This window comes from Podarcis gaigeae (assembly GCF_964106915.1).
Source record: "Podarcis gaigeae genome assembly, chromosome: 3".
Taxonomy (NCBI): Eukaryota; Metazoa; Chordata; class Lepidosauria; order Squamata; family Lacertidae; genus Podarcis; species Podarcis gaigeae.
In genome coordinates, this window is record NC_139680.1 from 110737012 (window position 1) to 110763612 (window position 26601).

Here is a 26601-nt window from a genome sequence, read left to right on the forward strand (position 1 = left end):
CCACTCTGGGTGGCTTCCAGCAAATCATAAAACCCGAAGCAAACCACAACACATTAGAAACTTCCCTATGCTACTTCCATGCACTTAAGGTCTCCATGAGCTGCTCTTACCACATGGGGAATGTTTTGTTAGCAAGATACCCTCCAAGCAGCAAGCAAGGTTGATATATATTACATAGGGCAGAGGCTTTCAACCTTTTGGGGTCCACGGCTCCCTTGACCAACTACATTCTTTCTGTGAGCCTCAGGAGCCCAGTTACGTCACCCTGTGCCTGCAGAGCTGGCAGCCCCTCACCCTTTTTCAAACACCCTCCCTTGTGAAGTGTTCACCCAGCCGCCTCTCCTCTCCCCTCTCATTGGGAGTCTGCAGCTGCCGCCTCTGGTCTTTGAGCTGGCCCCCCTTGCCCCAAAGAGATGTGCCTCCTCACACGGCCCCACCAGGGCCTGGGAAGCACCCCCTGCCCAGCGCCAGAGGCGTCATTCACCTGGGGAGCTTGCAGCCAGCGCTGCTGCAACAAACAGATGTGCAAGCCTTTGGGAGGGTTGCACAGTTCTCTTCGGAGACTGGTGGATTGAATTCGGAGACTGATGGAGGGAGGGAAGGAAAGAGGGACAGAGGCCAGTATTGCCCGCAGCACCTCTGACCATCATTCAAGGCAATCCCAGGGTGCCATGGCACACAGGTTGAAAACCACAGATGTAGGGCAAAACCTTTGTTCTCTCCACCCCCCCCCCACTGCAGCCTCCTTCCTTGCGTTCCAGTTCCCAGACACTGTAAGCTTCTGTTCCCAGAACACAGAAATTAGATGGTGGCAGCCGTTAAGGCTGCCTTGGTTCTTTGTGACCTAGTGCTAATGGGAGGAGTGGGGTTAAGGTTGTCTTCAGTAGCAGCAGCCAATCTGTGGCCCTCCAGTTGATTCTAGACTACATTTCGTGCCATCCCTGGTTATTAGCCATGCTGGTTGGGGGCTGATGAGTGTGTGTATGTGTGTGTGTGTGTGTGTGTGTGTGCGCGCACGCGCACACACACACACACACACACATATTTTTATTATTATTTTTACATATCAGTTCCAACAGTCATACAACATAACTTCTCATCTTATACAATATTTTAGACTTCCGTCAACACCTCTGATGATTTTCCGTTCTTTATCACTTATTCTGCATTTCTTAATTTCTGCATTACATTTAATTGTCCTTAACTAATAATTCTCTCCATAGTCTTTCTTGCAATATTTCAAATAATCCACCTTACAAAACTTCTTGCAGTCCTACTAGCGTAATCTGTTCATCACAATTACTTTTCAAATAGTTCATATATTTACTCCAGTCTTCTTTGGAGATCTCTGGAGATCTCTCGCAAAATCTCTGATCTCGCAGGTTTCAAATCCTTCCTGTTAATTTATCTAATTCTGCATAGTCCATCAACTTCATCCTCCATTCTTCTTTCGTCGGAAGGGAGCTGATGAGAGTTGCCGTCCAGTAGCACTGAGCCACAGGCTCCCCATCTCTGGTCTTAAATCTAGAAGGGGGGGGAGCAGCTTTGCAAAATCTTTAACTGCAGAACTGTGGCTGTGCACAGTTCCCACTTGCTGTGTCAAAGCACCAGTCCACCATCCAGCCCAGCAGCTCTCTATTATTTCAGGCAGGGAGCTGGGGAAGAGCCATGATCCATGGTAGAACATCTGCTTTGCATATAGACGCTCCCTGGCACATACAGGTAAGGCTGGGAGACAGCCCTGCCTGGAACCCTGGAGAGCTGTTGCCAGTCCGTGCAGACAACACTAAGCAAGATGGACGAGTGGTCTGGCTTGGTATACAGCAATGCATTGAGTCTCTATTGGTCCTGCTACCTTGACATCCTTTCTGCCCAGCTCACCAGGGACTGAACTTGAGAAACAACTTGGTCTGTGGTCTCTCTTCTCAAGGAACTAGTGGCTCTTTAAACCCCAACCACGTGAAACTGGAGAAGGTGGGGGAGAATCGCCTTTACTATTCCAAATGTAACATGAGAAATTAGGGAACGAGACCAACATGTCCCGGGATGAGATAGAGCCCTACTAGTTCCCAGAGGGTTTAAGATCTACTTGCCAAGTAAGAAGGGCAGGGGTGTGGGGGTGTGATCTGGAAGTGCTGAATCACTAATGTGTTGCATGTGGGGCGGTGGGTGAGAGTTCCCAGGTCAGCTGATTCCCACTGCTAATCTGAGGGCAAAACGTTCAGTAGGGGAAGGGCTCTCTGAACAAAATGACTAAGGGCACATTTGCACAATCATTTACTTAGAAGTATTTATTACTTGGGCTGGGTTTTCTTTTTTATTGGATAATGTTCGAAGTAGGTTACAAGCCTTTAAGATATAACTATGAACTGAGTTAATTTTAAAAAAAGAAGTTCAGCAATGCATTCAAAAAGTAGTAAAAAAATGGCAAATTAGCAAGTTTATCCAAAGACTCAAGGGCACTGTTTTCCCCAACACCCTGTATCTCTCAATTCTTGCATTCTAAGAAACCCCTGGGATGCAGGTGGCGCTGTGGGTTAAACCACAGAGTCTAGGACTTGCCAATCTGAAGGTCGGTGGTTCGTATCCCTGTGACGGGCGGAGCTCCCATTGCTCAGTCCCTGCTCCTGCCAACCTAGCAGTTCGAAAGCATGTCAAAGTTCAAGTAGATAAATAGGTACCACTCCAGCGGGAAGGTAAACGGCATTTCCGTGCGCTGTTCTGGTTCGCCAGAAGTGGCTTAGTCATGCTGGCCACATGACCCGGAAGCTGTACCCCGGATCCCTCGGCCAATAAAGCAGGATGAACGCTGCAACCCCAGAGTCAATCACAACTGGACCTAATAGTCAGGGGCTCCTTTACCTTTTAAGAAACCCTTGCTTGTGACCCTTGGTTAACCAAAGGTATCCTGAATCCCCCCAAAAAAGAACTTGGGTCTCCAGTTGTTCCTGGACTACAAGTCCCAGCACCCCTGACCACTGGTCCTGCAAGCTAGGGATGATGGGAGTTGTGGTCCAACAACAAACTTGGGGACCCAAGTTTGAGAAACACTGCTCAAGGAGAATATAAAGAAGCTTTCGCTTGGCACCTGAAATGCTGGTAATGTCACTATAAAATGGGTACTGGTGACAAAGCGCCAGCAACCCAAAGGCCCATCTCCAGTTAATACCCCTTTTCCTCTTCCACTGGCTGCAGCAGCTGCAACAGAGGCTCCTGCTGAACGCTTAAGCAGGCAGCAGCACACCTGTGGCCCTGCAGATGCTGCTGGTCTGCACCTCCCTTCATCTCTGACTACTGCATGCAACCTGGGGCTGCTGGGAGAGGCTTCTATGTAGATTTAAGATTGAGCATTCTTGCCTTGACACAGTACTTTTGACTTAAAAGCACGGCGTACACAGCACCCTGGGAAGCACCGACAAGAAAATGCAGCAGAAAATGCTTGGTGGCATTTATCAGGGAAAGGGAACCCTTCTCAGGCTGAGGGCCATGTTACCTGTATACCTGAAGGAGCGTCTCCACCCCCATCATTCTGCCCGGACACTGAGGTCCAGCACCGAGGGCCTTCTGGCGGTTCCCTCATTGCGAGAAGTGAGGTTACAGGGAACCAGGCAGAGGGCCTTCTCGGTGGTGGCGCCCTCCCTGTGGAACACCCTCCCTTCAGATGTGAAGGAAATAAGCAGCCATCTTATCTTTAAAAGACATCTGAAGGCAGCCCTGTTTAGGGAAGTTTTTAATATTTAATGCTGTATTTAACACTCGATTGGGAGCCGCCCAGAGTGGCTGGGAAAACTCATCCAGATGGGCGGGGTATAAATTATTATTATTATTATTATTATTATTATTATTATTATTATTAGTGACAACCTTGCAGAGGCCACATGTCAGCAGCAGGGGAAAGAAGGTGTGGCCAGATGCATGAAAGTAGGGAATGCATGAAAACTCCTTGGCATAGAAGGATGCATTCCAGTCACAGAAACACCAGAGGTTTTACACGTAGCCCTTTCCATTCTTCAAGGCCACATTCCAGGTAGACAAAAGCACTGAAGGAGGGTGTGGAGAAAGGCCAGTGAGGTTAGACAGTCCTGGAGGGCTGCAATCACTTGTTCACACAAGCACAGAGCCTGAGGTTCCCTACCCCCCAGCATGTATACTACAATCTGAGGCCTACAGTTGTTGCAGTTGTTGACAAGGCCAGGTCATTCCACACATCCATAACAATACATTTTCTGGTGCATAATAATAATAATAATAATAATAATAATAATAATAATAATAAAAAATAATAATTTATTATTTATACCCCGCTCATCTGGCTGGGCCTCCCCAGCCACACTCTGGGCGGCTTGCATAGAAACCAAAAATACAGTAAAATATCACACGTTAAAAACTTCCCTGAACAGGGCTGCCTTAAGATGTCTTCTGAATGTCAGGTAGTTGTTTATCGCTTTGACATCTGCTGGAAGGGCGTTTCACAGGGCGGGTGCCACTACCGAGAAGGCCCTCTGCCTGGTTCCCTGTAGCTTTGCTTCTCGCAATGAGGGAACCGCCAGAAGGCCCTCGGCGCTGGACCTCAGCGTCCAGGCAGAATGATGGGGGTGGAGACGCTCCTTCAGGTATACTGGACCGAGGCCGTTTAGGGCTTTAAAGGTCAGCACCAACACAATGTAGGTCTTTCAAGACCGGTGTTATATGGTCTCGGCGGCCGCCCCCAGTCACCAGTCTAGCTGCCGCATTCTGGATTAGTTGTAGTTTCCGAGTCACCTTCAAAGGTAGCCCCACGTAGAGTGCATTGCAGTAGTCCAAGCGGGAGATAACCAGAGCATGCACCACTCTGGCGAGACAGTCCGCAGGCAGGTAGGGTCTCAGCCTGCATACCAGATGGAGCTGGTAAACAGCTGCCCAGGACACAGATTTGACCTGTGCCTCCATGGACAGCTGTGAGTCCAAAATGACTCCCAGGCTGCGCACCTGGTCCTTCAGGGGCACAGTTACCCCATTCAGGACCAGGGAGTCCTCCACACCTGCCCGCCTCCTGTCCCCCCAAAACAGTACTTCTGTCTTGTCAGGATTCAACCTCAATCTGTTAGCCGCCATCCATCCTCCAACCGCCTCCAGACACTCACACAGGACCTTCACTGCCTTCACTGGTTCTGATTTAAAAGAGAGGTAGAGCTGGGTATCATCCGCATACTGATGAACACCCAGCCCAAACCTCCTGATATCTCCCAGCAGCTGCATAAGCTTGCTTTTTCCTCCAAGGGGTTAGAAACCTTGCCTTCCCTGCAAATTGGCTGCTCATCACATTGCTTAAGAGCCACTAGGGAGTTGTTGTTGTTAAAAAATCAGCCCCTATTTCAGAAACTGCATAGAAGTCTTACTTATACAACTATGGGCAAAGGGCTGTTTCTGCAGTACTCTGGCCTATCTCAGAACCGGCTGCAAGTCTTAGCAGATGTTAAGGCTCAGATAAGATACCTAAATCTCTTTCTAGGCAAGGGCCCTTGTATGTCGTCGTCTTCTTTTTAAGGCTGTAAGCTTAAGCAAGAATTCTTCTGAGATAGGACAGGGTGCATCTTACAGGAAAATCAGTCCATCAAGCAGGCTCAGTTACATGAACGCATGACAACACAGCACTGCAAAATCATCCCTGCCCATATGGTTCTGCCATATAGTTAGCTAAGAGCATGGGGGCCACTACAGGAAGCAGACACCCCCAACACACACATACACACACCTCTATCTTCCATCAACAAGAAAGAGGCATTTCCAGAGACGTTTAGCCAGGCAAGTGAGGGTGTGTAGCAAAGCCATGAGGAGTGTAACCTGGGGAGGATTCCAAGGGCCAGACTAAACGTCATGGAGGGACATATTTGGCCCTTGCGCCTAAGGCTTTTAATCCTGCCATATTGGGCTAAATGGCATTAAACCAGCCTCTCTCAACCTTGAGCCCCTGGATGGTGCTGGACTACAACTCCCACCATCCCTAGCAACCAGGACCAGTGGCCCAGAATGATGGGAGTTGTAGTCCAACAACATCTGGGGACCCAAGGTTGAGAAAGGCTGCGTAAAACCAATATGTGATCTTTTATATGCCTCCTTAAGTGACTCCTACTATATTTAGCAAGAAAAATAATCAACCCCAAACCCAACACTGAACAGCTGACCCCTTAACACAGTTTAAAGATACTAAAGATAGGAGCGAGTCCTGTGGCAGAAGCCATATGGAAGACTGGCTGAGCCATATGTTTTGGCGAACCGTATGACTGAAAGCTTTTCAGCAAACCTCCTGCTCCTCAAAAGTCTACTTTGCCATCACTGCATAGCTGGGAGTTCTTTCTTTTGATCTGCCCATCATCACCTGGCAAATGGTATTGGGAAACTGTTGAGCAGTCCCTCCAGCACATGTGACTGGCATCTCCTAGGCTGCCTGAATTTCCAAATTTAAGGAATAGGGCAGTTTCCACTCCCTCTTGGGCATTTTAAGTATGGCTGACTGCAGGCCTTTCCCCAGAAGGGGGTGGGATGCCAAAGATACTGCAAACCACAGAGAAAACTCATCCAAAAGTCGTTAATTAAAAAAACTTCACACACTTCAGAGAAATATCTTCTTCCCTTTGGGGGGGGGGAGAAACACACAATATGCACCTCAGCGCGAAAAAATTCTAAATCAACTTTGGGTTGATGGCTTTCCAGATGTTTAAAGGTAAAGGAATCCCTGACCATTAGGTCCAGTTTTGACCGACTCTGGGGTTGCGGCGCTCATCTCGCTTTACCGGTGTACAGCTTCCGGGTCATGTGGCGAGCATGACTAAGCTGCTTATGGCGAACCAGAGCAATGCATGGAAATGCCATTTACCTTCCCGCCGGAGCGGTACCTATTTATCTACTTGCACTTTGACGTGCTTTCAAACTGCTAGGTTGGCAGGAGCAGGGACCGAGCACCGGGAGCTCACCCCGTCGCGGGGATTCAAACCGCCGACCTTCTGATCGGCAAGCCCTAGGCTCTGTGGTTTAACCCACAGCGCCGCCCATCCCATCAGCTCCAGCTAGCATGGCCAATGGTCAATGATGATGGGAGATGTAGTCAAACAACATCTGGAGGATACCATCTTGACCATCCCTGACCTGGAATGCTAGAGTAGATAGTTATCTGGTCTTATACAGCAGGATTCCTCCGGTGTTCCTAAGCCTCAAACAACTGCAGTGGGGAGAACAAAACGATGCTAAAGGTTTTATTTTGTTCCAACTCATCTTGAGTTCCACAGAACCATCCTTCAGGAATTTCCTTTTACATTTCAGGAATGGGTTGCTTCAATCTTGCTTTATGCTGCTGACTGCTGGGAGAAAGCATTCAGCAGAGCAAGAGAGGACACTGGCTTGTATCTTGCTAAGGCAACATCAGCAATTGAACCAAGTCAAGGAGTTGAAATTTCAACACCCCAAAGTCGCCAGTGAGCAAATTCCATAAGTCAGTAAAGCAAAACAGATAGGCTTCAGTCAATCAACAGTGTCAGGTAGTAACTCAGATTTTCTGATAAGGAGACAGTTGATCCTCCTCCAGGGCTGTTGAAGACTCCCATAGAAGTGGCTATACCAACACTGGAAAACTTTGCTCAGATCACCAGCCTCTCAACTGAAATTATCCAGCAGCAAGAAGTTGTAAAGTGGCATTTAAATGCACTCTAAGGTGGCATTTTTGCAGATGGAAAATAAAGTAGTTAAATAAGAAAATAAGTGGTTAAATATTAAAGGTGTCAAGTCCACAGCCCTACAGTATCAGCTACTCTAGCCTAGATCTAAAACCAATCATGGTTTTAGATGGGTAAAGAAAATATCCAAGCTATCTTCTATTTCAGAAGCACTTCCTACGTGCTCCACTTCATATAAACCTACGTGGTTATGCAAGTCTTCTGAAGCATGAAAGAACGGCAGAATGCTAAATCAATGAGCTGGAAAGGAACTGCAGAATATTCCCTTGTTCAGGGCAAGAATGAAGACTTTACTGACAGTTGAAATTAATTTTTCATATCAGAGGGTTTCTTCTTCCTCTTTTGCCAGTTGGATCAAAGACTTTTATTCTATTGGAAGTATTCTGCTTTGTCAGTGTTCACAACATTGTATACTGTCTGCACAGAATCCATGGTTGGGGGCCATCTGAAGTACAACACACATTCACAATGTTTTTGGTGGCCATTTTTAATGACCCCCATACATTTTTAAAAGCCAACACTTCAAATTGCTGAAATCCTTTTCCAGCTGTAACTTTTCTTTACTGAAAGCATTGTAACGCCATAATGCTATTATGCCAGTTTTGGTATTGGTATTATGGTGCAATGGAGTTCAAACACCATAACACTATAAAGTGGGAATAATTAAACCACAAGCATTATAGCATTATGGTGCTGAATATTTTTTTAAAAAAATAGCTGGGGAAGTGTTTTTAGCAATAATGAAAGGATTAAAAGTCAAAATCATGGTCATGAAATGGCACCCACCACAAATTTTATAATGAATGTGTGCTGACCTGTGACAGGTCCAAACTCATGTCCAAAATTCACCCTTTTAAAAAGGCAGAAGAGCAGCTCTAAAGCAGCCTTCCTCAACTGGGAGGGGGCACTGATAAAGAAGGGACTAGGAATTCAGACGGAAGACAAATATCAACAATACTAGATGATGCTGTTGGGTGGGTACCCACCGAAACTGTGATCAAACCATAGCAGTTCCACCTTAAATAACTAGTATGGAAGCATCCAATGTCTCCTGCCTCTGGCCCAATAGACAATTAATATAGATGAACCTTGCTTCTAAGGCAACAAATTTCAAATATGCCTGCCTAATTTAAGAATAGGCATAAATACTGAAGAAGAAGAAGAATTTGGATTTGATATCCCACTTTATCACTACCCGAAGGAGTCTCAAAGCAGCTAACAATCTCCTTTCCCTTCCTCCCCCACAACAAACACTCTGTGAGGTGAGTGAGGCTGAGAGACTTCAGAGAAGTGGGACTAGCCCAAGGTCACCCAGCAGCTGCATGTGGAGGAGCGGGGAAGCAAACCCGGTTCACCAGATTACGAGTCCACTGCTCTTAGCCACTACACCAAGGGAACTGAAATCCAAATAGGCCCACATACCCCCAGTGGTCGTTAGAACCTCCAACGTGTGGGTGGGGAACGTTGCCCTCCATGTGTTGCTAGACTACAACTCCCATCACCCCTTCTGGCTGGGCCTGATGGGAGGTGGAGTCCCAACAACATCCAAAGTTCGCCATCCCTGCCCTAAAACCATACAACCACATCCCTGCCTGCCTCACATGCTTTATTGCATTTGCCAAACACCAGATGGTCCTTCAGGTCAACCTGGACGAGATCCCTCCCCTTCTGCAAGTATATACTCAGGAAAGGTTGAAAATAATGGAAGTCTCTTACCTTTAGCGAATCCACCAAGTCGTCCACTAGGAAGAGGCGTCTGAGCTCCTTAACTGTGTTGTTGAAGTGGCCAAGCACCATATGGCTGTATTTTTGCACAAGCTCCTCAGACACAGCGACATCTTTATCCAAGTAAGCCCTAAAAGAGGGAAAGCGCCGTTCATAACATTCGACTTGGCAGCCCGAGATTCTTCGAGCTCTCCAAGCTCTCAGCCAGAGCACAATGGAGTAACAACAGGGAAGGTCATGGTGCTCAAGAATTGTACAGATGGACAAAGACCCAAGCGTGAGGCGCTCTATAATTTATTCACAGCAGTGAAGCTGCCGCGCTTAAAACACCAGGTTTTTCCAAGAACCGGCACAATTAGTTCATTAAGCTGCACTTAAATGGTAGAAGCAAATGTCTGGCCACTTAAAGCAGGCAAACAAAAGGTAAAAAAATAAATAAGACTGTGCCTTTTTGCACATGGAAAGGCAGGCTTGGCAACTAAAATCAAATGTCTTTTTGGCTAGATATAACTGGAGATGATGTACTACTCAGTCCAAAGAAGAGCCTTTGTTTTGAAACAAAAAAACAGCTTCGCTGCATTATGCAAACCCACTTTCCAGAATATCGCAACCCTCAAAGTTCTACTTTCATCCCACTAACCTCTTGCCAATCAGCCCAACATATTTTAAATATTTTTAAAGGGAAAATGAATGCTTCAGCCCAGCCCAGCCCAGCCCTTCAAAATTGCCTCTGGGGTTTAAGAGAACCCTCAGGAGAGAACGCAGCAGGAGAAGGGGGAGGGGACTGTTGCATTTAGCAAGCTAAAATGTTCGCCCCGATGGAACCACCACTTTAGCACAATGTCAAATTCCTCCCATTTTATCCTATTTGCAGAAATGTGGCATCCCTGAAGTTTTCAAGATGCTCCTTAGACAGGCATGTAGCATCTGCCGATTCTGTTTGAGCGATGTCATGAAAGGTACCTGATTTTAAAGCTACCGCAGGTTTCACAACTGCCCAATTCAAAAGTGGTAGCATTGCTTCTGAGATGGTTCAGTGTTGGCTATGTGGGCTCCAATGCTTCTCAAATGGCCAAAGATTATGAAATTATTGATATACCATACCAAAGCAATATAGGTGTAATGAAACATTACTGAACCGAAGTGCATTGTGAAATTATGATAAATGCCTAAGGATCCAAACCTACCTGGGTAAACATGTAGTAGTAGGAAAGAAAACAGTAATCTTCTTTTCTTTTATTTTTTGCACTAATGTGCGTAATTTTTGTTATGGAGATCTGCAAGACTGTTGGTATGTGGAGGAGGGCACATACCAGCATGCATTGTGAAGAAAGCTAGGTGTCTGGTAAGCCATCTTCCAATGGATTAGACTCCTCAGTTAGCATTGAGTAAATCTGTTGCTCTGTCAACCTTTAATTGCTTTCATTAAAATGGGGCTGGGAGCTTTACAAATAACTTAAGCATAAACCTTTGCTCTAAAGAGTATTACAGCCCAGAGATAGGGTCAGGGAAGGGGAAGAAGCAAATCTGCATGTTGATCAGCTAGAGCCACTGTATGGCAAGCAGCCCAAGGGACACAGTGTGCACAAGGGTGGCAGGGTGGTGGGCATCAGTCCTGGATGCTTTAGCTGCGATTTCTGCATTGCAGGGGGTTGGATCAGATGATGCTTCCAACTCTTCAATTCTATGATTTTATGGCCATAGCTGATGTATGGAAGTGAGAGCTGGACCATAAAGAAGGCTGATCACCAAAGAATTGATGCTTTTGAATTATGGTGCTGGAGGAGACTCTTGAGAGTCCCATGGACTGCAAGAAGATCAAACCTATCCATTCTGAAGGAAATCAGCCCTGAGTGCTCACTGGAAGCACAGATCCTGAAGCTGAGGCTCCAATACTCATGAGAAGAGAAGACTCCCTGGAAAAGACCCTGATGCTGGGAAAGATTGAGGGCACAAGGAGAAGGGGCCAACAGAGGATGAGATGGTTGGACAGTGTTCTCGAAGCTACCAGCATGAGTTTGACCAAGCTGTGGGAGGCAGTGGAAGACAGGAGTGCCTGGCGTGCTCTGGTCCACGGGGTCATGAAGAGTCGGACATGACTAAATGACTAAACAACCATGACCATAGCTATCTCCCTCTGCGCATCTCCCTCTGCACATAACAGGGGGAGACATTCAACTAATAGCTGATGTGTCAGCTTACACGTCAACTAACATATAAGCCCAGTGCTGAAGCACAGAATACCAACATGGTGACAACTTCTGTACATAGACAGGAACTTTCTCCATTTTCAGTGCCAGTTGAAGACGTTCCTCTTCCAACAAGCCTTCAAACATCTTTATCCCAGTTGGCAACTGTTCTGGATCTGAATCAATATTGTTGTTTTAAACTGCTTTTTTTTAAAAAAATATATAGCAGTTGTTATTGTTTTTATATGCAATTGATTCTGCCTGCTTTAATATACTGTGTGCCATTATATCCTTTAGAGACGCCTTGTGGGAAGTGTTTCATGAATGAAGCACATAATTGCACAGGCTTCCCATTTGCTTCCTGGCCAATTCAGGGTGCTGGCACTGCTCCTGTGAGCCTGCCTGCTTACAGGCAGGTTTAACAAACTGAAGGATATTGTCCTCTTTCTATGCTCCTCCCAATAGAAACATGCAGATGGGGACAGGCATAGCCCTGCTTTAAGTTGTTTACATACTGTCCTCCCTTGTATACTATTTACTACAAAGCTCAATGACTAAGCTCTTTAGCAGAGAAATGTCGGATTACCAGAACGACATCTGAGCACTGGTATAACACAAGAGGACTCTTTATTACAGCGTTTGCAATTGTTCAAGATAAAATATATTTTGGAAAGAGAAGAAATGAGCACTGAACCACTGATATATGATAAGTGAACTCTTTATTTACTGCGTTTGCAATTGTTTATGATAAAACCTATTTGGGAAAGAAACTACTTTTGCCATTTTTTTATGGACGTTTAGTGTTTGTTTACAGATAGTTGCCTTGGTGATATTATCTTGTGTCCATTGCAGTAGTCGTATCATCAACCTGTTTGTTGTTTCAATTGCTATTTAAGGTTGTCAGCTCAGGCCCTGCTCTGCATCCTTCCCAAAGGCTTCAAAGGTACCAAGGCATCCAAAGGAAGATAGGTAACATTTAAACCCTCTAATTCAGTGCCAACACTAAAGTCACGGCACTCCAGTGAAGCAAACAGGCAGCTTTCTGCATGCACCTAAGATTACTCAAACAACAACAGGAGCTGCTACCTGCAAGACTACTCCGTGCCAAAGCCCAGGAAGACTGAAAAGGAACTGAAAGCTTATCCACACTTACCTGTCCTCTGCTCTTTCCAGGCATGACCCGCAATTTAAAGCTCTCTGAGTGTCCCTTTTATTTGCTCCAGAGCTTTCCCTGCAAAAACCCGCTCTTTAAAGCTCAATCAGAGCAAATGTCAAGCCAAGGGAAACCCAAATTGGCGTTTGCTCCTAGACTATGGTTAGCCCAGGGAAGACACCAAAGCAAAGGAAAAGGAAAATCACACATATGTGCACAATTGATACATAGGGGAGCCTACTGAGACTAGCCCTGAATAGAAAAGGAGTGGGAGAAAGTTTATGTTGTTGTTGTTGTTTTACACTACAAATCTCCACTCAAGAGTCAGTTTAGCTAGACCCTGGTGACTGGCTTAGGAAAGCCTCTACTACCCAACCTCCCTATCTTTAAAATGGGATTAAATGGCCCTGCTCTACATTAATGTTATAATTATCCTTTGCAAAATGCAAGTTTGGCCAACCATGGTGTGTGAAAGAGACGTGTTTGCATTTGCAGGAGGACAGCTAGAGGTACTTAAGGCAGCCCTGTTCAGGGAAGTTTTTTTAATATGTGATGCTGTACGGTTTTTAACACTGATTGGGAGCCGCCCAGAGTGGCTGGGGAAAACTCAGCCAGATGGGCGGGGTATAAATAATAAATTATTATTATTATTATTATTATTATTATTATTATTATTATTACTTCTTTTTGGGGGGTAGCAAGAGACCCTAGTGCCTCTACATGCAAACCTTGATTGCACAGCCAATGAAGCTTACGGACTCATTGTTAAAACAGTGTTTATGGAAGACAATCTTACTCAGCTACAAGTGATTGCCAAAGAAAAAGATGATGATTGTCATAAGACCACAGGAAGCAGCCTTATGCTGAGTAAGATCATTAGTCCATCTTGCTCAGTACTATCTATACTGACTAGCAGAGCCTCTCCAGGATTTCAGACAGGATTCTCTCTCAGCCCCCAGAATTGTACCCACGACCTTCTGCATGCAAAGCAGATGTTCTAGCATTGAGCTACAAGGGCACATGGCAACTAGTGTCCGGCATCAGGACAGCTAGAAGGATTTTTCAGTAGAGATTATCAATGGGTCGCTTAATTTTGTCAACGTGAGATGTTTAGGTTAGTTACCGTATTTTTCGCTCTATAAGACGCACCAGACCACAAGACGCACCTAGTTTTTGGAGGAGGAAAACAAGAAAAAAAATATTCTGAATCTCAGAAGCCATAACAGCAAGAGGGATCGCTGCGCAGTGAAAGCAGCAATCCCTCTTGCCGTTCTGGCTTCTGGGATAGCTGCACAGCCTGCATTCGTTCCATAAGACGCACAAATATTTCCCCTTACTTTTTAGGAGGGAAAAAGTGAGTCTTATAGAGCAAAAAATACGGTAATTGTTTATATGGCTATTTGAATGTTGTTTTATGCCTTGCGCCCATTAGTGAATTTTGTAGGTTATTGATGAGAGCTGCCTCAAACAAGGATTCCTATGGATATGTGGTATACAAATGAATAGTTGTGGTAAGGGCAAAACAAAGTCTTGCTTGGAGAGGAGTGTACAACCTCACATCATTTCCCCTTAACAACTGGTTGTGGGTAGGGTAACACACTCACCTAAAAGGGTGGCCTTCCTCAGACTTCTGGATTGCCTGGATAACTCCCTTGTATATCCTAAAACTGATGGTCACAGACAGGAGGACCAAGGCAATGTAAGCGACCACACTCACAATACTGAACACCGTTAATGACAGCAGCAGGAACAAGCTGGCTCCAAACACCACGCCCGTCTTCTTAACGTCTCGCCAGTAAAGGAGGTCAACAACTAGAGAGATTTAAGAGAAAGGAGATTAGAAGACATTGTCAAAGCAATATAGCCCCAACTTTTTCCCCCACACACAAACACACAATGTATATATGAATGCAGTTCTAATACACATGCATAGATAAAAGCACACTCATGCATCGAACGTTGGCGATTTTCCCACGGAAATTTAGTACGTGTGTGGTGTCGAACACCACGATGGCTCAGAAAAGTTAATAGATCCTGTTTAAGTGGAAGTCTGAATAACAGCACAGGGCTTGCTTTTCCTCATATGCCGCTGCGATAACAGACAAGCCAAAGAAGCACCTTAACCCTGATGGGGTTGGTGCTGCCCTCACCAGGCCTGGAGTATAATTTCTCTCTCACCTGCTCCTTCAGGAAGAGACCACTTGGCCCCAGGTGAGCAGAAGGAGAACGCACTCGCCATCACAGCAATATAAGTTGTCTCTTGTTATGGGTTTGGTGAAGGCAGCAAGCACAGTGCAGTGATGCTCATTTGGGCCTGAGGTTCCCAGGAATCGGAATAAGCAGGCTGGCACTAGCAGTGTACGGATGGGGTTTTCAAAACTGCTTTTCTCAAGAACAAGGCTGTTTTCCTCTCCTATCAGCACAACAGGTTTCCATCATCAAGGCCAAAATACAATGGGTACAATTTCCAACAGGTCTTATCTCCCAGGGGCAGACAGAAGTATATTAGCGACAACACCCTTATGCAAAATACAGTGTAAGGAAGAGGGTGCTCTGTTTGCACATGGGAAAAGTCAGGTCTAAACCCACTCACCAAGTCATGAAGCCCACCATGAGTTATGGCAAACAGAACCTTGGACAGGGGAAACTGCAGTTCAAATCTCACATTCAAACCATATTTGGCATATTGAATACTACATTCCTACCACTTTATTCTCTCCCACTGCAACAGCACACAGCAGAGTTCAGCAACCCCAGAGTATAGAATATAGTATGGAATGCCACATTGGATATTAAATTCGGGAATCATGTACCCCAGGGACAGGCCCTTGGGCACATTTGTATTTTTGAATCACAGGCACCACTCCCTATGGCCACCCTCGAGACAGAGAAACAGAAGTCAAGCATAGGCTCATTTCACTTTTCCAGACAATCTTGAGAATTCAATTGAGCCTTGCAAATTGCATAGGACTGAGAGAGGAAGTGGGAATGAGTGTCACTGCTGGCTCTCTGTGTGTCACAGCAGTATCAGCAATTATGCTTATGTTTTGTTTTGCTTGACAACGTGTAAAAGTATCAGTGATATCCCAACCACATTGGACTACAGTTAAAGGAAAGCCTCAAATATTGGAATCATTCCATTATTTAAATTAGGCAGTGTTTAAAGGAACAGGTCCAACTTTCTCCAGAGGATTTTGTCACACTGAATATTTTGTTTTCTGTTTATTAAAAATGTTTCTGTGACACCATGTCTAGAACTCCTCCCCGATGCTAATAATGACTGAGAACAATTGTATAACGAAAGCCAAACCAATGAATTCAACATAGGGTTTCTTTAAAAAAAAAAACACCACAAGAGCAAACACACCATAGGACCAGCTTGCATGCAAACCAAAAGCCTTTTCAAAGACACCTTTGCCTTGACAGGTGACCCAGTCGTAGATGACTTTTTATTTTTGCAAAGTGAGGAATGCATACACTTCTAACTGTATGGAAGCCATATAAACAGGAGCCTCGAGAACCAGAACACAAGCGTCTGGCTGCCTTACGAGGGCTGATTCCAAACACACCTGGTCGACAAATTAACTCAGGAAAATACGGAGGGAGCCAATGGCTGTGTTTGGACACAACACTAAACCGAGTTCTACATGACAAGAGCTGCAGCCTGCGGTTGCCCTTAAATGAACCAGCTTCAGAAACCATAGTTTGAAGTTAGCTTGTTTGAAACTGACCATAATTAGTGACGAACCACAATCCTGGGTTCTAATGCAATGAACAGAGATTAAAGGAAATTGAAAGTAGTCCATGCCAAAATCCTCCTCTGGGTTGTGCAGGAGATAGGGAGGGGAAGAGCAAGAAACCTGAGACTGGCTGCAGCTAACTTCTGTAACATGAAACCATGGTTTAGTATTATGTCTGAAAGCAGTCACTGAGTGCCTTGAACCAGTATGTGTATACCTATGTGAATAGTTTGGTTTTTTTCTGCCATTAACTCCTATAGCTTAAGTCACAAATCCCCAAATACAAGCCTGTGTGTGAGAGAGAGAGCTGTGCATAAACATTTAGACTTGGGATTATTTTTTTTAGTTTTTAGTTTTTTTATTTGAACAATTACAACACTACAGTCATTTTCTAGGTCACAACTGGTACAGTTCTTGAGTAATACGTACAAGATAAACTGCCTTTTGCTTCCTTTTAAAATGAAAGCCAAACGTATCTACACAGAAGGGTATTCTGAACAGCCACCTGCCCAGAGGCAAATGCATTTCAAATGTGAAGGATCTACAATTTCTGCCCTTCCAAAGAACTAAACAAAACAACCCAGGCCTATTCCAAAGCAAATGTCTGACTACATTTGGTAAGCACAAGGACTGTCACTTGGTGAATCTAAAAATAGCAGTGCTAGCACAGTGCTTCGCATACACAGCTCATCCAGTTACAATCTTTCCTGCGCTTTTAATGCAACTGTCTGGATAAGTCAGAGCTCTGCAGTCTTCCTATTAAAACCTTAAAAAATAAAAAAGCACTGCACAACTCTGGAATGCAGACTGTAGCTGCTGCACAAAATAAGGATTCTGTGTCTATCCTGAACATTCTCCCCTCCGCTAGAGAATTAAATAAAACGCACTCCGAACCACACTGTTTCTCGAGTGCAAACCAAACAATAAATGCAAGAGCTCGCAGCAACACCAGCCTCGACACCACAACGCATACTCACCACTTCTGGCATCCATCTTGCCAGGGCTGCCTGCATGCACTCAGATTTTGCACAGCTGACTAGCAAACCTTTCCACTTCCTGCTAGGGCACTCAAAGGTCATCTGATATACGCAACTGCCTGCAGCCTCGCTGATACACAGTTAGGAACACCCCAGACTACCACACAGTATTTTAAGCCCTCGTCCAATGGCTGTTTCCCCTGTAATTCCTTGGAATGCAGAACGTATGTTTGCAGCTATATGCTACGTTCTACATTTAGATTTCAGACAAGAGGCAGCTACAGTAGTCAAACGGCATTCCTTTAAAAACAGGGCAGGGGGGAACCACATAAAAGGTATATATATTTGAGGAGAGAGAGGTTGTAACACCGTCCATATGCTCTTCTTCTTGTTTAATTCTTTGAATGGTGTTTTAAGAGAAGCAAATGTTTTGTTAGAGGGTTGCAATTGCAGCGTTGCTTTTGGACAAGTTCCACATCTGACAAGAATGCATCAGGATGGAAACTGGGAACCCACTTGGGAAAAAGTGGACGTTTTGCAGCTTTTAAACAAGTGTTTTTTGGTAACTCTGAAGACAGTAAAAAGGGGTCTTTTTTTTCTTCATATATAGGCAAATTTCTATGAAAGGTATGCTAACCAACCAACATTTTTCCCCTTTCCTTCTTTGGAAAATGAGAATCTGGAGAATACTACAGATCACTAATTCATTTCTAATAACCTGAAGCTAATGATGTTTTAAAAACAGGCTAACAACCTTTCTGTTCTTTTGTTGTACACCGCTTTGGATCCATTTGCTGGGAAAGTGCGTATAAATTAAGTAAACAAAAACAAATAAACCTAGTATTTTTTTTCAGTCGTGCAGCAAATCGCCAGAATTTCAAGGTGAAGAACATGAGGAGCAATCTATTCACCGAGCAGGAATATATCCACCAAGTAATATGCAAGCACAAACTCTATTACCAAGCGTGGGCTCACCTCAAGGGGCTTGGCAAAGAGGCAAGGCTCTACTAGGGACTTCCCTCCAAATGAAAATAGCATTGGGGTGGCGCCGTTGTCAGGACAATAAATAGCAAGGGAGAGGCAGAGTTCAACTGTGCAACTATGGGCTCCTTGATGCAGCTATTTACATTTTCTTTTTTTAAAAAAATCCACGCTAATGGCATTCGTCCAATTAATGCCATGCCTAATTTGGCCCTACAGCTTTTTTGCATGCAGGCTCATGAAATTCACATTCTCCTCTTAGGCCAGGGAGTGGAGCTCTGCGTGGATGCACGGGCGCATCTCGTGGCGGAAAAGGAGAGGAAGCTGCTCTCTTTGCACAGCCCCTTGGATCTTGTCCGACAGGTGTCCCCCGCCTATCACCCAAGCCTAAAACATTAGCCAAACAAAACACAGCTGGGGAATCGGGCGCAGCGCCAGCTTCTCTTTAAAATATACTTTTGGCTCGGGAATGCGGGCCAGAGAGAGAGAAAGGTGCTTGTGCAACACCTGTTTGGATCCAAAGTTATCTCTGGGGCGTCACCAGAGTAGCCATGCAACACAGAAATGCCCCTCTTCCTCGCAACAACTTCATGCAGGGGCTTCAGTTTCAAGAGACTATTTACCAAAGGTTCACTTGCACCAGATTAAGTGCAGCTCTTTTTAGGAAATTTAGGGGGGGTGAAGTGAAGGGGGAGTATGGTGGGAAGTGAGAGAAAGAGGGAAGAAGAGGACTACAGTGGTACCTCGGGTTACATACGGGTTACATACGCTTCAGGTTACACACTCCGCTAACCCAGAAATAGTTAAGAACTTTGCTTCAGAATAAGAACAGAAATTGGGCTCCGGCGGCGCGACAGCAGCAGGAGGCCCCATTAGCTAAAGTGGTGCTTCAGGTTAAGAACAGTTTCAGGTTAAGTACAGACCTCTGGAACGAATTAAGTACTTAACCCAAGGTACCACTGTACTAAAGAGCAGGAAAGAGAACTATTACAGACATCAAGGTTATGATAGCTTTAAAGAAGCGGGGGTCAATTATATCAGGTATGGGCAGTGGTTTCCAAACTCTTCCCCCCATGGACCACCTGACAGACCAGTGAGGGTCTTGGTGGACCACCTATCGAATTTTCTGCCTGTTGCAGCAATTGCAATGCACTGTGCTAACTGCTGTAGGGGTTCCCATTCTATTTGTGTTGCTTTCTTTTATTTCTTACACATTCTGTGTTTTATCGCGCTGCAATAAATACAAAACATACGACACAATAAAAAGGGGCAATAAAATGCAATTTAAAATTAATATGAATATTTAACGCAACGGATGTGCCTTCTCTCTCACCCTGAGGCACAAATCTACAGGCATGTTGTGGGCCACCTGAATGAAGCTGGGCACCACTGGTGGTCAACAGACCACAGTTTGGAGACCCCTGAGTTAGGACAACAAAACTATTATTTGTTATTTAACAAACAATTACTTGTTCCAGGTGTTAATCCAGACTCTTAATCTCAGGGCCATGGGTTCGAACCACACATTGGGTATATTAAGTGCTTTTTTCTGTAAAAAAATGTTTAGGGGTACTCTTGTTTTCCTACTCATATTGAAACACTTCTTCTCAATGAGGCCAAACTTAGATTCACAAAATGTTTAGGGGTATGTGTACCCCTGCGTCCCCCTGGGGTAAAAAATTCCTGCATTGTAGGCAGGTGGAGTAGATGATCTTTGTGGTCCTTTCCAACTATACAATTCTACAATTCTATGTTGGTAGATTCCCAGTTCTGAATTATGCAGCCAAGTACAGTAATCAAAAGGCCAGTCTTAATGCTCATGATAAAAAAACTTTGAAAAGGGGGTTCTTCTCCTTTAGGGGGTGGGGAAAGATGGGGATATCCTAAGCTGCTGATTTGAGACTTGTACACCACTGGTAAGAGAATTTCATTAATTCCCAACAAGGCTTTCTTGTGAGGAAGTGTGTGGGGAAGCATTGTGTGTGTCTATACTGGCAAGCACCTAATCTAATCCATTTTAATCCTCCTCCTTTCTCTAGTGTAGCTGAGGAAGCTACCTCCTTGCAGCAAGGTATTCACCCATGTAGTAACCAAGGACACTGCTACCTCTGTTAGGCAACAAACCATCCAACTTAGTGTTTGCCAATCTGATGCCCTTCCCCGTGTTTTGGACTACAAGTCCCATCAGCTGTGCTGGCTGGGGCTGATGGGAGTTGTGATCCAAAAAATAATAATCTGGAAAGCACCAGGTGGCCAAAGGCTGGTCTAAGGCCTCATTTGGTCTTCAAACAAAATGGCGGCCATGGCAATGGAAGTCAAAAGGGGAAAAAACATTTGAAAAGTGCTGAAAGGGATAAGGAGGTTGGTTTTAAGCTTTCTACAGATGGTAGCTTGCATGATTTCAGCACTAAACCAGACATGGAGAAAGCATCACAGAGAAAAAGGGAAATGGCAGCCCCTTAACTGAGCTACGCCACCCTACTGACCTTACTAAGCCTGCTTCTGCCATTTGGACTGGTGAGGATCAGCTCAATCCCCACGAAGTTTATGTGTGTCATATGCGCTGGATCTGAGCATGGGAAATCACCCCTCTGGATAAGTCTTAAATGGAAATCAAAAGCTTCCTACCTCATTAGAACGACGCAATTTTAATCCGCCACCCAATGTAACCCTTACTTGCCAAGACTGGGATTGCATACGTCACCAAAAGGGAAGTAACAGCATGCATATATACAATTTGTTGGTCACTGCAAGCTTGGCACATGTGAGGGAGAGAGTGCCACAGCCAAGCAGAGCTAGTAACAGTGGGCTGTAGGGACCAATAGCTTGACTCTGCATTAAAACAGCTTAATATGCATCTATCCACACTTGGCGACGCCAAACACTTCAAGAGGTAGAGGGGAGGGCATGACTGAAGCAAATTCTGAAAGCAACGTACATACATATGCTTTTGAAACACACAACTGTGGACCTTGGACTCTGTATCAGACTGGCTGGGTTGCCCCATCATCGCACACCCAACCCCTTTAAGAAAAGTATTGTTTTGGATAGCTGGATTAAAAGCTGGGGGGGGGGGAGGGAAAGAGAAAGAGAACCTGTTTTGTTCGACTGGCACAAGCCAAAGCTTAAATGTGCAGCACCGACTTAAAATTCTTACAGTTTCACAACACAGAGATTACAAAGAATGGTGGCTGCAGGGCCGAAGGTCAACCGTTTTAACTATAGGTACTTATTTTATCCCAGCGTGCTTCAGATTGGCAATGCCGGTTTTGCAATTAAAAGGCAGGCAAACAGTTTCGTAAGTCATGGAAACCCACAACCCCAATATCAAACATTAAGACAACCAACTAAAAATAGCGTCACAAAGCGAGGGGCTGTGAAAACAAGGGAGACTTGAAACTGTATTGCTGGACTCTGCTTTGTAATGGGATGGCACTGTATCCAGAGGTGAAAGCCTATTACTTTAGCAAATTACATTACATTAACCACTAGAAGCATTCGTGGGGTTGCTTTTTTTATTATTAGAAAAGCTCCTCTCTCTCTCTCTCTGAGCCAGTACATCAGCTAAATGGAAGCTGGCCCTGACATTTCTACAACCAGGACATACCAAAGGCAAGCTGTCCTGTGCCGTCAGATGGCAGGACTTAATCCACTAAAACATTCAGAGCGGCAGGCAAATGACCCTTCCCCCACCCCACGCTCCCCCATATTTAGATATTCCTCATCGCTGATCTTCTGGAGGACTCCCCACCCTCCACACTCTTGCCATTAGCCCCCATGCCCATTCCTAGAAAAACTGCTCCTCTAGAGAAAAACGCACACTATAAGCCTCTTTTGTACAGAGGGCAGCCCACAGCATCGTTAAAAGCTTAAAAAGAATTGACAGTAAAACTGCAAATACCCTTATCCTTCCAGTTGCTCGGCTGGCTGTCCATCTCTCTTCACAATGGATCTGCCCCTCCAGCTGGGATTATCAATTATGCATACCAGTGGAAAGGGTGCAGTTGGAGAAATAAAGCAGCCGAGAGATGACACATCAGGCTTCCTCCAGCAGAGGTCTGCAGTCTCCTGCCTGCTGCACGGCTGCTGCAGGACTTAAGTCACCTGACTGTCTTCTGGGTGTGGAGCAGACTGACGCAGTGCAATCTGTAACTAGGCTACTGATATTCCCCGCGCTAATTCCTCGCTTCAATCTGCTTACCGTGGCAACCGTTTGCTTGCTGCCCGTACCAAAAACGGATGGGGAGGGCAGGGGGAAAGAGACTCGACGATGCAAGACAGAAAACACACACACACACAGGTTTTTAATACTGTGTATATCCAAATAACTCGTGGGTTGCCAGATGGTTAGGGAGCATTGTGGGGTAAAAAAATCACACCAGGGCAAAGAGGTCTTACAGGCAGCAAGAAAGGACCCAAGGTGAAAATAACAGGGTCTAAATGAAAATTTAAGCCCAGTAAATGCAGGCAGGCAAATAATACAGTGGTACCTCGGGTTTAGTACTTAATTCATTCCGGAGGTCTGTTCTTAACCTGAAACTGTTCTTAACCTGAAGCACCACTTTAGCTAATGGGGCCTGCTGCTGCTGCGCCGCCGGAGCACGATTTCTGTTCTCATCCTGAAGCAAAGTTCTTAACCCAAGGTACCATTTCTGGGTTAGCAGAGTCTGTAACCTGAAGCGTATGTAACCTGAAGCGTATGTAACTCGAGGTACCAATGTACAGTCATACCTCGGGTTAAAGACGCTTCAGGTTGAGCGTTCTCAGGTTGCGTCCCACGGCGACCCGGAAATAACAGAACGGGTTACTTCTGGGTTTTGCTGCTTGCGCATGTGCAGACGCTCAAAATGACGTCATGCGCAAAAGCGGCAAATCGCGACCCGCGCACGCGCAGACGTGGGTTGCGTTCCGCTCAGGTTGCGAACGGGGCTCCGGAAAAGATCCCGTTCGCAACCAGAGGTACCACTGTACATCTATGTACAGCATTTCAAGTATTCGAAACACTTAACCATAGTTACCACCTCCCTGTAAGGTGGGTCCTGCAGCGATTAGCCTAAGCCAAGTGTGGTGAGCCTTGGACCCTGCAGATGATGCTGAACTACAGCTTCCCTTCAGCCTTAGCAAGCATGGTTGAAGGCTAGAGATGATGGGAGTTGCAATTCAGTCACATCTGGCAGGCCAAGGGTTCCTCACACCTGGTCAAAGCCCATCAAGTGAGTTCAGGTCAGAGGTGAAATATACACTGGGGGACTTGCTCCATTGCAAACTATTCTTACGCTGCATCAGCTTTCAGCCTTTGCAGGTATTTTACAGACGCCTGATTGCTGACTGGCATATGGCATGGATCAATTTCCAGGTTCTATTTTTTTTTTTAAGTACTTTTGACTATGTCAATGCTAAAATTGCAGGGAGCCGAATTTTTGGCTGCTGTGTACCTAAGCCAGCCACCTTAAAATGGATTTCTTTTTTTTAAGGCAGAACCGTGCATCTGGTCAGCCTGCTGCTCCTTCTTAAAAGTACAGACCACAATTTGCCTTGCCACCACTCCACGCAGTTAGGAAGGATTTGCAGAGCATGCCAGCCACTCCTCAATTTGTGCTTGCAGTAAGTAATTCTGATGGCAAGACGCAGGGCTTTTTGTTTGCCTTGTTTTAAAAACCAGCCCCACCAGCATTTATCTGAACTGACACCGTGAATTTCCTGGTTCAGTATCTAGAGTTGGGATACACCGGAAGCCACGACAGCAAAGCCCTGTCAGTGCTGCAGCACTGCACGGCACACTGTGCCAGCACTGTGGGCAGATTCCCAAGTGCAGTGCAGTGATTTAGAACTGGAGGGCAAGCGTCTAGTCCTTGTGGCTTCTGCAGAGAAAAGCCTGGAAGTGTGACTAATGGCAAAGCTCAGCACTTACTTGTGCCAAGAAAAGTAGAGGTTTTGCACAGGTTACAGAACTGGACAGACTCACATTTTACTCAGCTAGAGAAAAGGGAAGGAGCTAATCAGAATACAGTCATACCTCGGGTTATAGTCACTTCAGGTTGTGTCTTTTTGGGTTGTGGAGCACCAAAACCCGGAAGTACCGGAACGGGTTACTTCCGGGTTTCAGTGGTTGTGCATGCGCAGAAGCACAAAATCGCGCTTTGCGCCTGGGCAGAAGCACTGAATCGCAACCGGCGCGTGCACGGGCGCGGGTTGCAAACATGCATCCCGCATGGATCACGTTCGCAACCTGAGCATCTACTGTATTGAAGTTGCATGCCATAGCTAGTGGGGTCCTGCACCCACAACCATGTATCAGGGATCGGCTACTATACATTTTGAACCCTATGCTGAAACTAGAATTTACAAGGGTTGTAGATGCCACACGCAGCACAAAAATAGAAATTTGCATAACACATGTGCAGAACCATGCAATATTCAGCAGTGATTTTTGTTATGTTGCCTTAATTTGGTTGAGGGTGGGTTTGGGTCGTCGTCGTCCCCATTTTTTGCAATATTCATGGCTTAGCAGGTTTCCAGAATTCTTCATAGAATTTCAGAGTTGGAAAGACTGACAAGGGTCATCTAGTTCAACCCCCTGGAAGGCAGGGTAATCTTTCACCCAAGGGTGGGGGGCTTGAGGAAGGAAGAGGAGAAGACAGGCAACGAACCAAGGTGTAAGGAGAGTAATCTCGTCCTCTGTCGTCCCCTTCTCCTTGTGCCCTCCATCTTTCCCAACATCAGGGTCTTTTCCAGGGAGTCTTGGGGGATTGGGCAATTAAAAGCAGCTGCTAAACATCTTTGTGGGTTACTCTTTCCCTGATGAGGTTTCTTAGCTGTTAAAAATTGCCTCAGGACCAGGGCCGGCCCAAGACATTTTGGCACCTGTGGCAAACCACAAAATGGCATCCCCCAAAGGAAGAAGAGGGAAGTGAAAATCTACATCAGGAACAAGAGCTGTTGATTCTGCTGCCCGAGGCAGTTGTCTCACCTTGCCTCATGGGTGGGCCAGCGCTGCTCAGGACCAAGTAACTGTAGAGCTATCCAGGACAGAATGAACACCATTCATCTAAGATACAGCTGCCACCATCGTATGACATGTGCAAAAGTGTCAAAGATGTCTTAAAATGGGGATAGCCAATTTGGTGCACTCCTGATGTTGCTGGACAACGACTTCCATCATGCTTGACCATTAGCCATCTGGAAGGGACCACACCGGCTTCCCCTGCCTTAAAATAGATCCTGTTATTTGCTAATTGTCCAAATATCACAATGGGAATTGACTAAGATGCTTAACTCTAGTATTCAAAATAAAATAAAAAAAAACTCCAGAAGAGGACTTGGGAGCCATCAAACAGCATATAAATCCTGTGATAAATGAGTAAAATAAAAAGCCATTTAGGGAAAGGCTACAGAAATAACAACACTTCATAGCTGTCAAACTTTTGCAAGTGTAAAATACAATTGCGGAGAGTACTTTTTCGCTTTGCAAACACTAGGTGGCTGCAGTGCTCTGCTTTGGTCTTGGGAATATTCTCAAGATACAAAGCTGCATTAAGACAGCTCTTGTGGATACATTTTTCTTTTCAAATACAGTAAAAGCAAGCTCTTGGCAGGAGAACAGCAGTAATGGTGCAGAATCAGCAAAGCCACTTTTTTATGAACGACATTACGGAAGTGAGGCAGGCTTGTAAATCGGTACTTTTTGAGGGTGGTTAAGAATTACCTATTGACTACCAAGCAGAAAAGCTCCAACGAAGGTTGATGCATTTTTTTAAATTTTACGCAAAAAGACCAGCCATAACCATGAGTATTTCAGATTTCCAGCAAAAGGTATCAAAGAAGCAGTAGGCCTCTTTTCCACATGAGCTTCAATTAGGGTGCAGCATAATAAAAACTTCTCTTCTCATGAGGTGGCCAAAGTATTGGAGCATCAGCTTCACGATCTGTCCTTCCAGTGAGCACTCAGGGCTGATTTCCTTAAGAATGGAGAGGTTTGATCTTCTTGCAGTTCATGGGACGTCTCCTCCAGCACCAATACTTCCACCTCATGAGAAGTGAAGACTCCCTGGAAAAGACCCTGATGCTGGGAAAGATTGAGGGCACAAGGAGAAGGGGACGACAGAGGACGAGATGGTTGGGCAGTGT

General features: G+C 45.3%; 1 protein-coding gene across 6 annotated transcripts in view; it reads right to left on the bottom strand.

Annotated features, from left to right (window-relative positions):
- RTN4 (reticulon 4) overlaps window positions 1–26601 on the bottom strand; it is a 63966-nt gene that overhangs the window by 6973 nt on the left and 30392 nt on the right. For 4 of the 6 annotated variants that reach the window (XM_083733090.1, XM_083733093.1, XM_083733091.1 and 1 more), the window contains 2 exons: window positions 14381–14588; window positions 9426–9564 (listed from right to left, as the gene is read on the bottom strand). In XM_083733090.1, the coding sequence (XP_083589216.1) occupies window positions 9426–9564; window positions 14381–14588 (347 nt within the window). Of the gene's footprint in view, window positions 1–9425; window positions 9565–14380; window positions 14589–17493; window positions 17874–22375; window positions 22709–26601 lie in introns of those variants that run through there. The other 2 variants (XM_083733094.1, XM_083733095.1) reach the window with 2 other exon arrangements.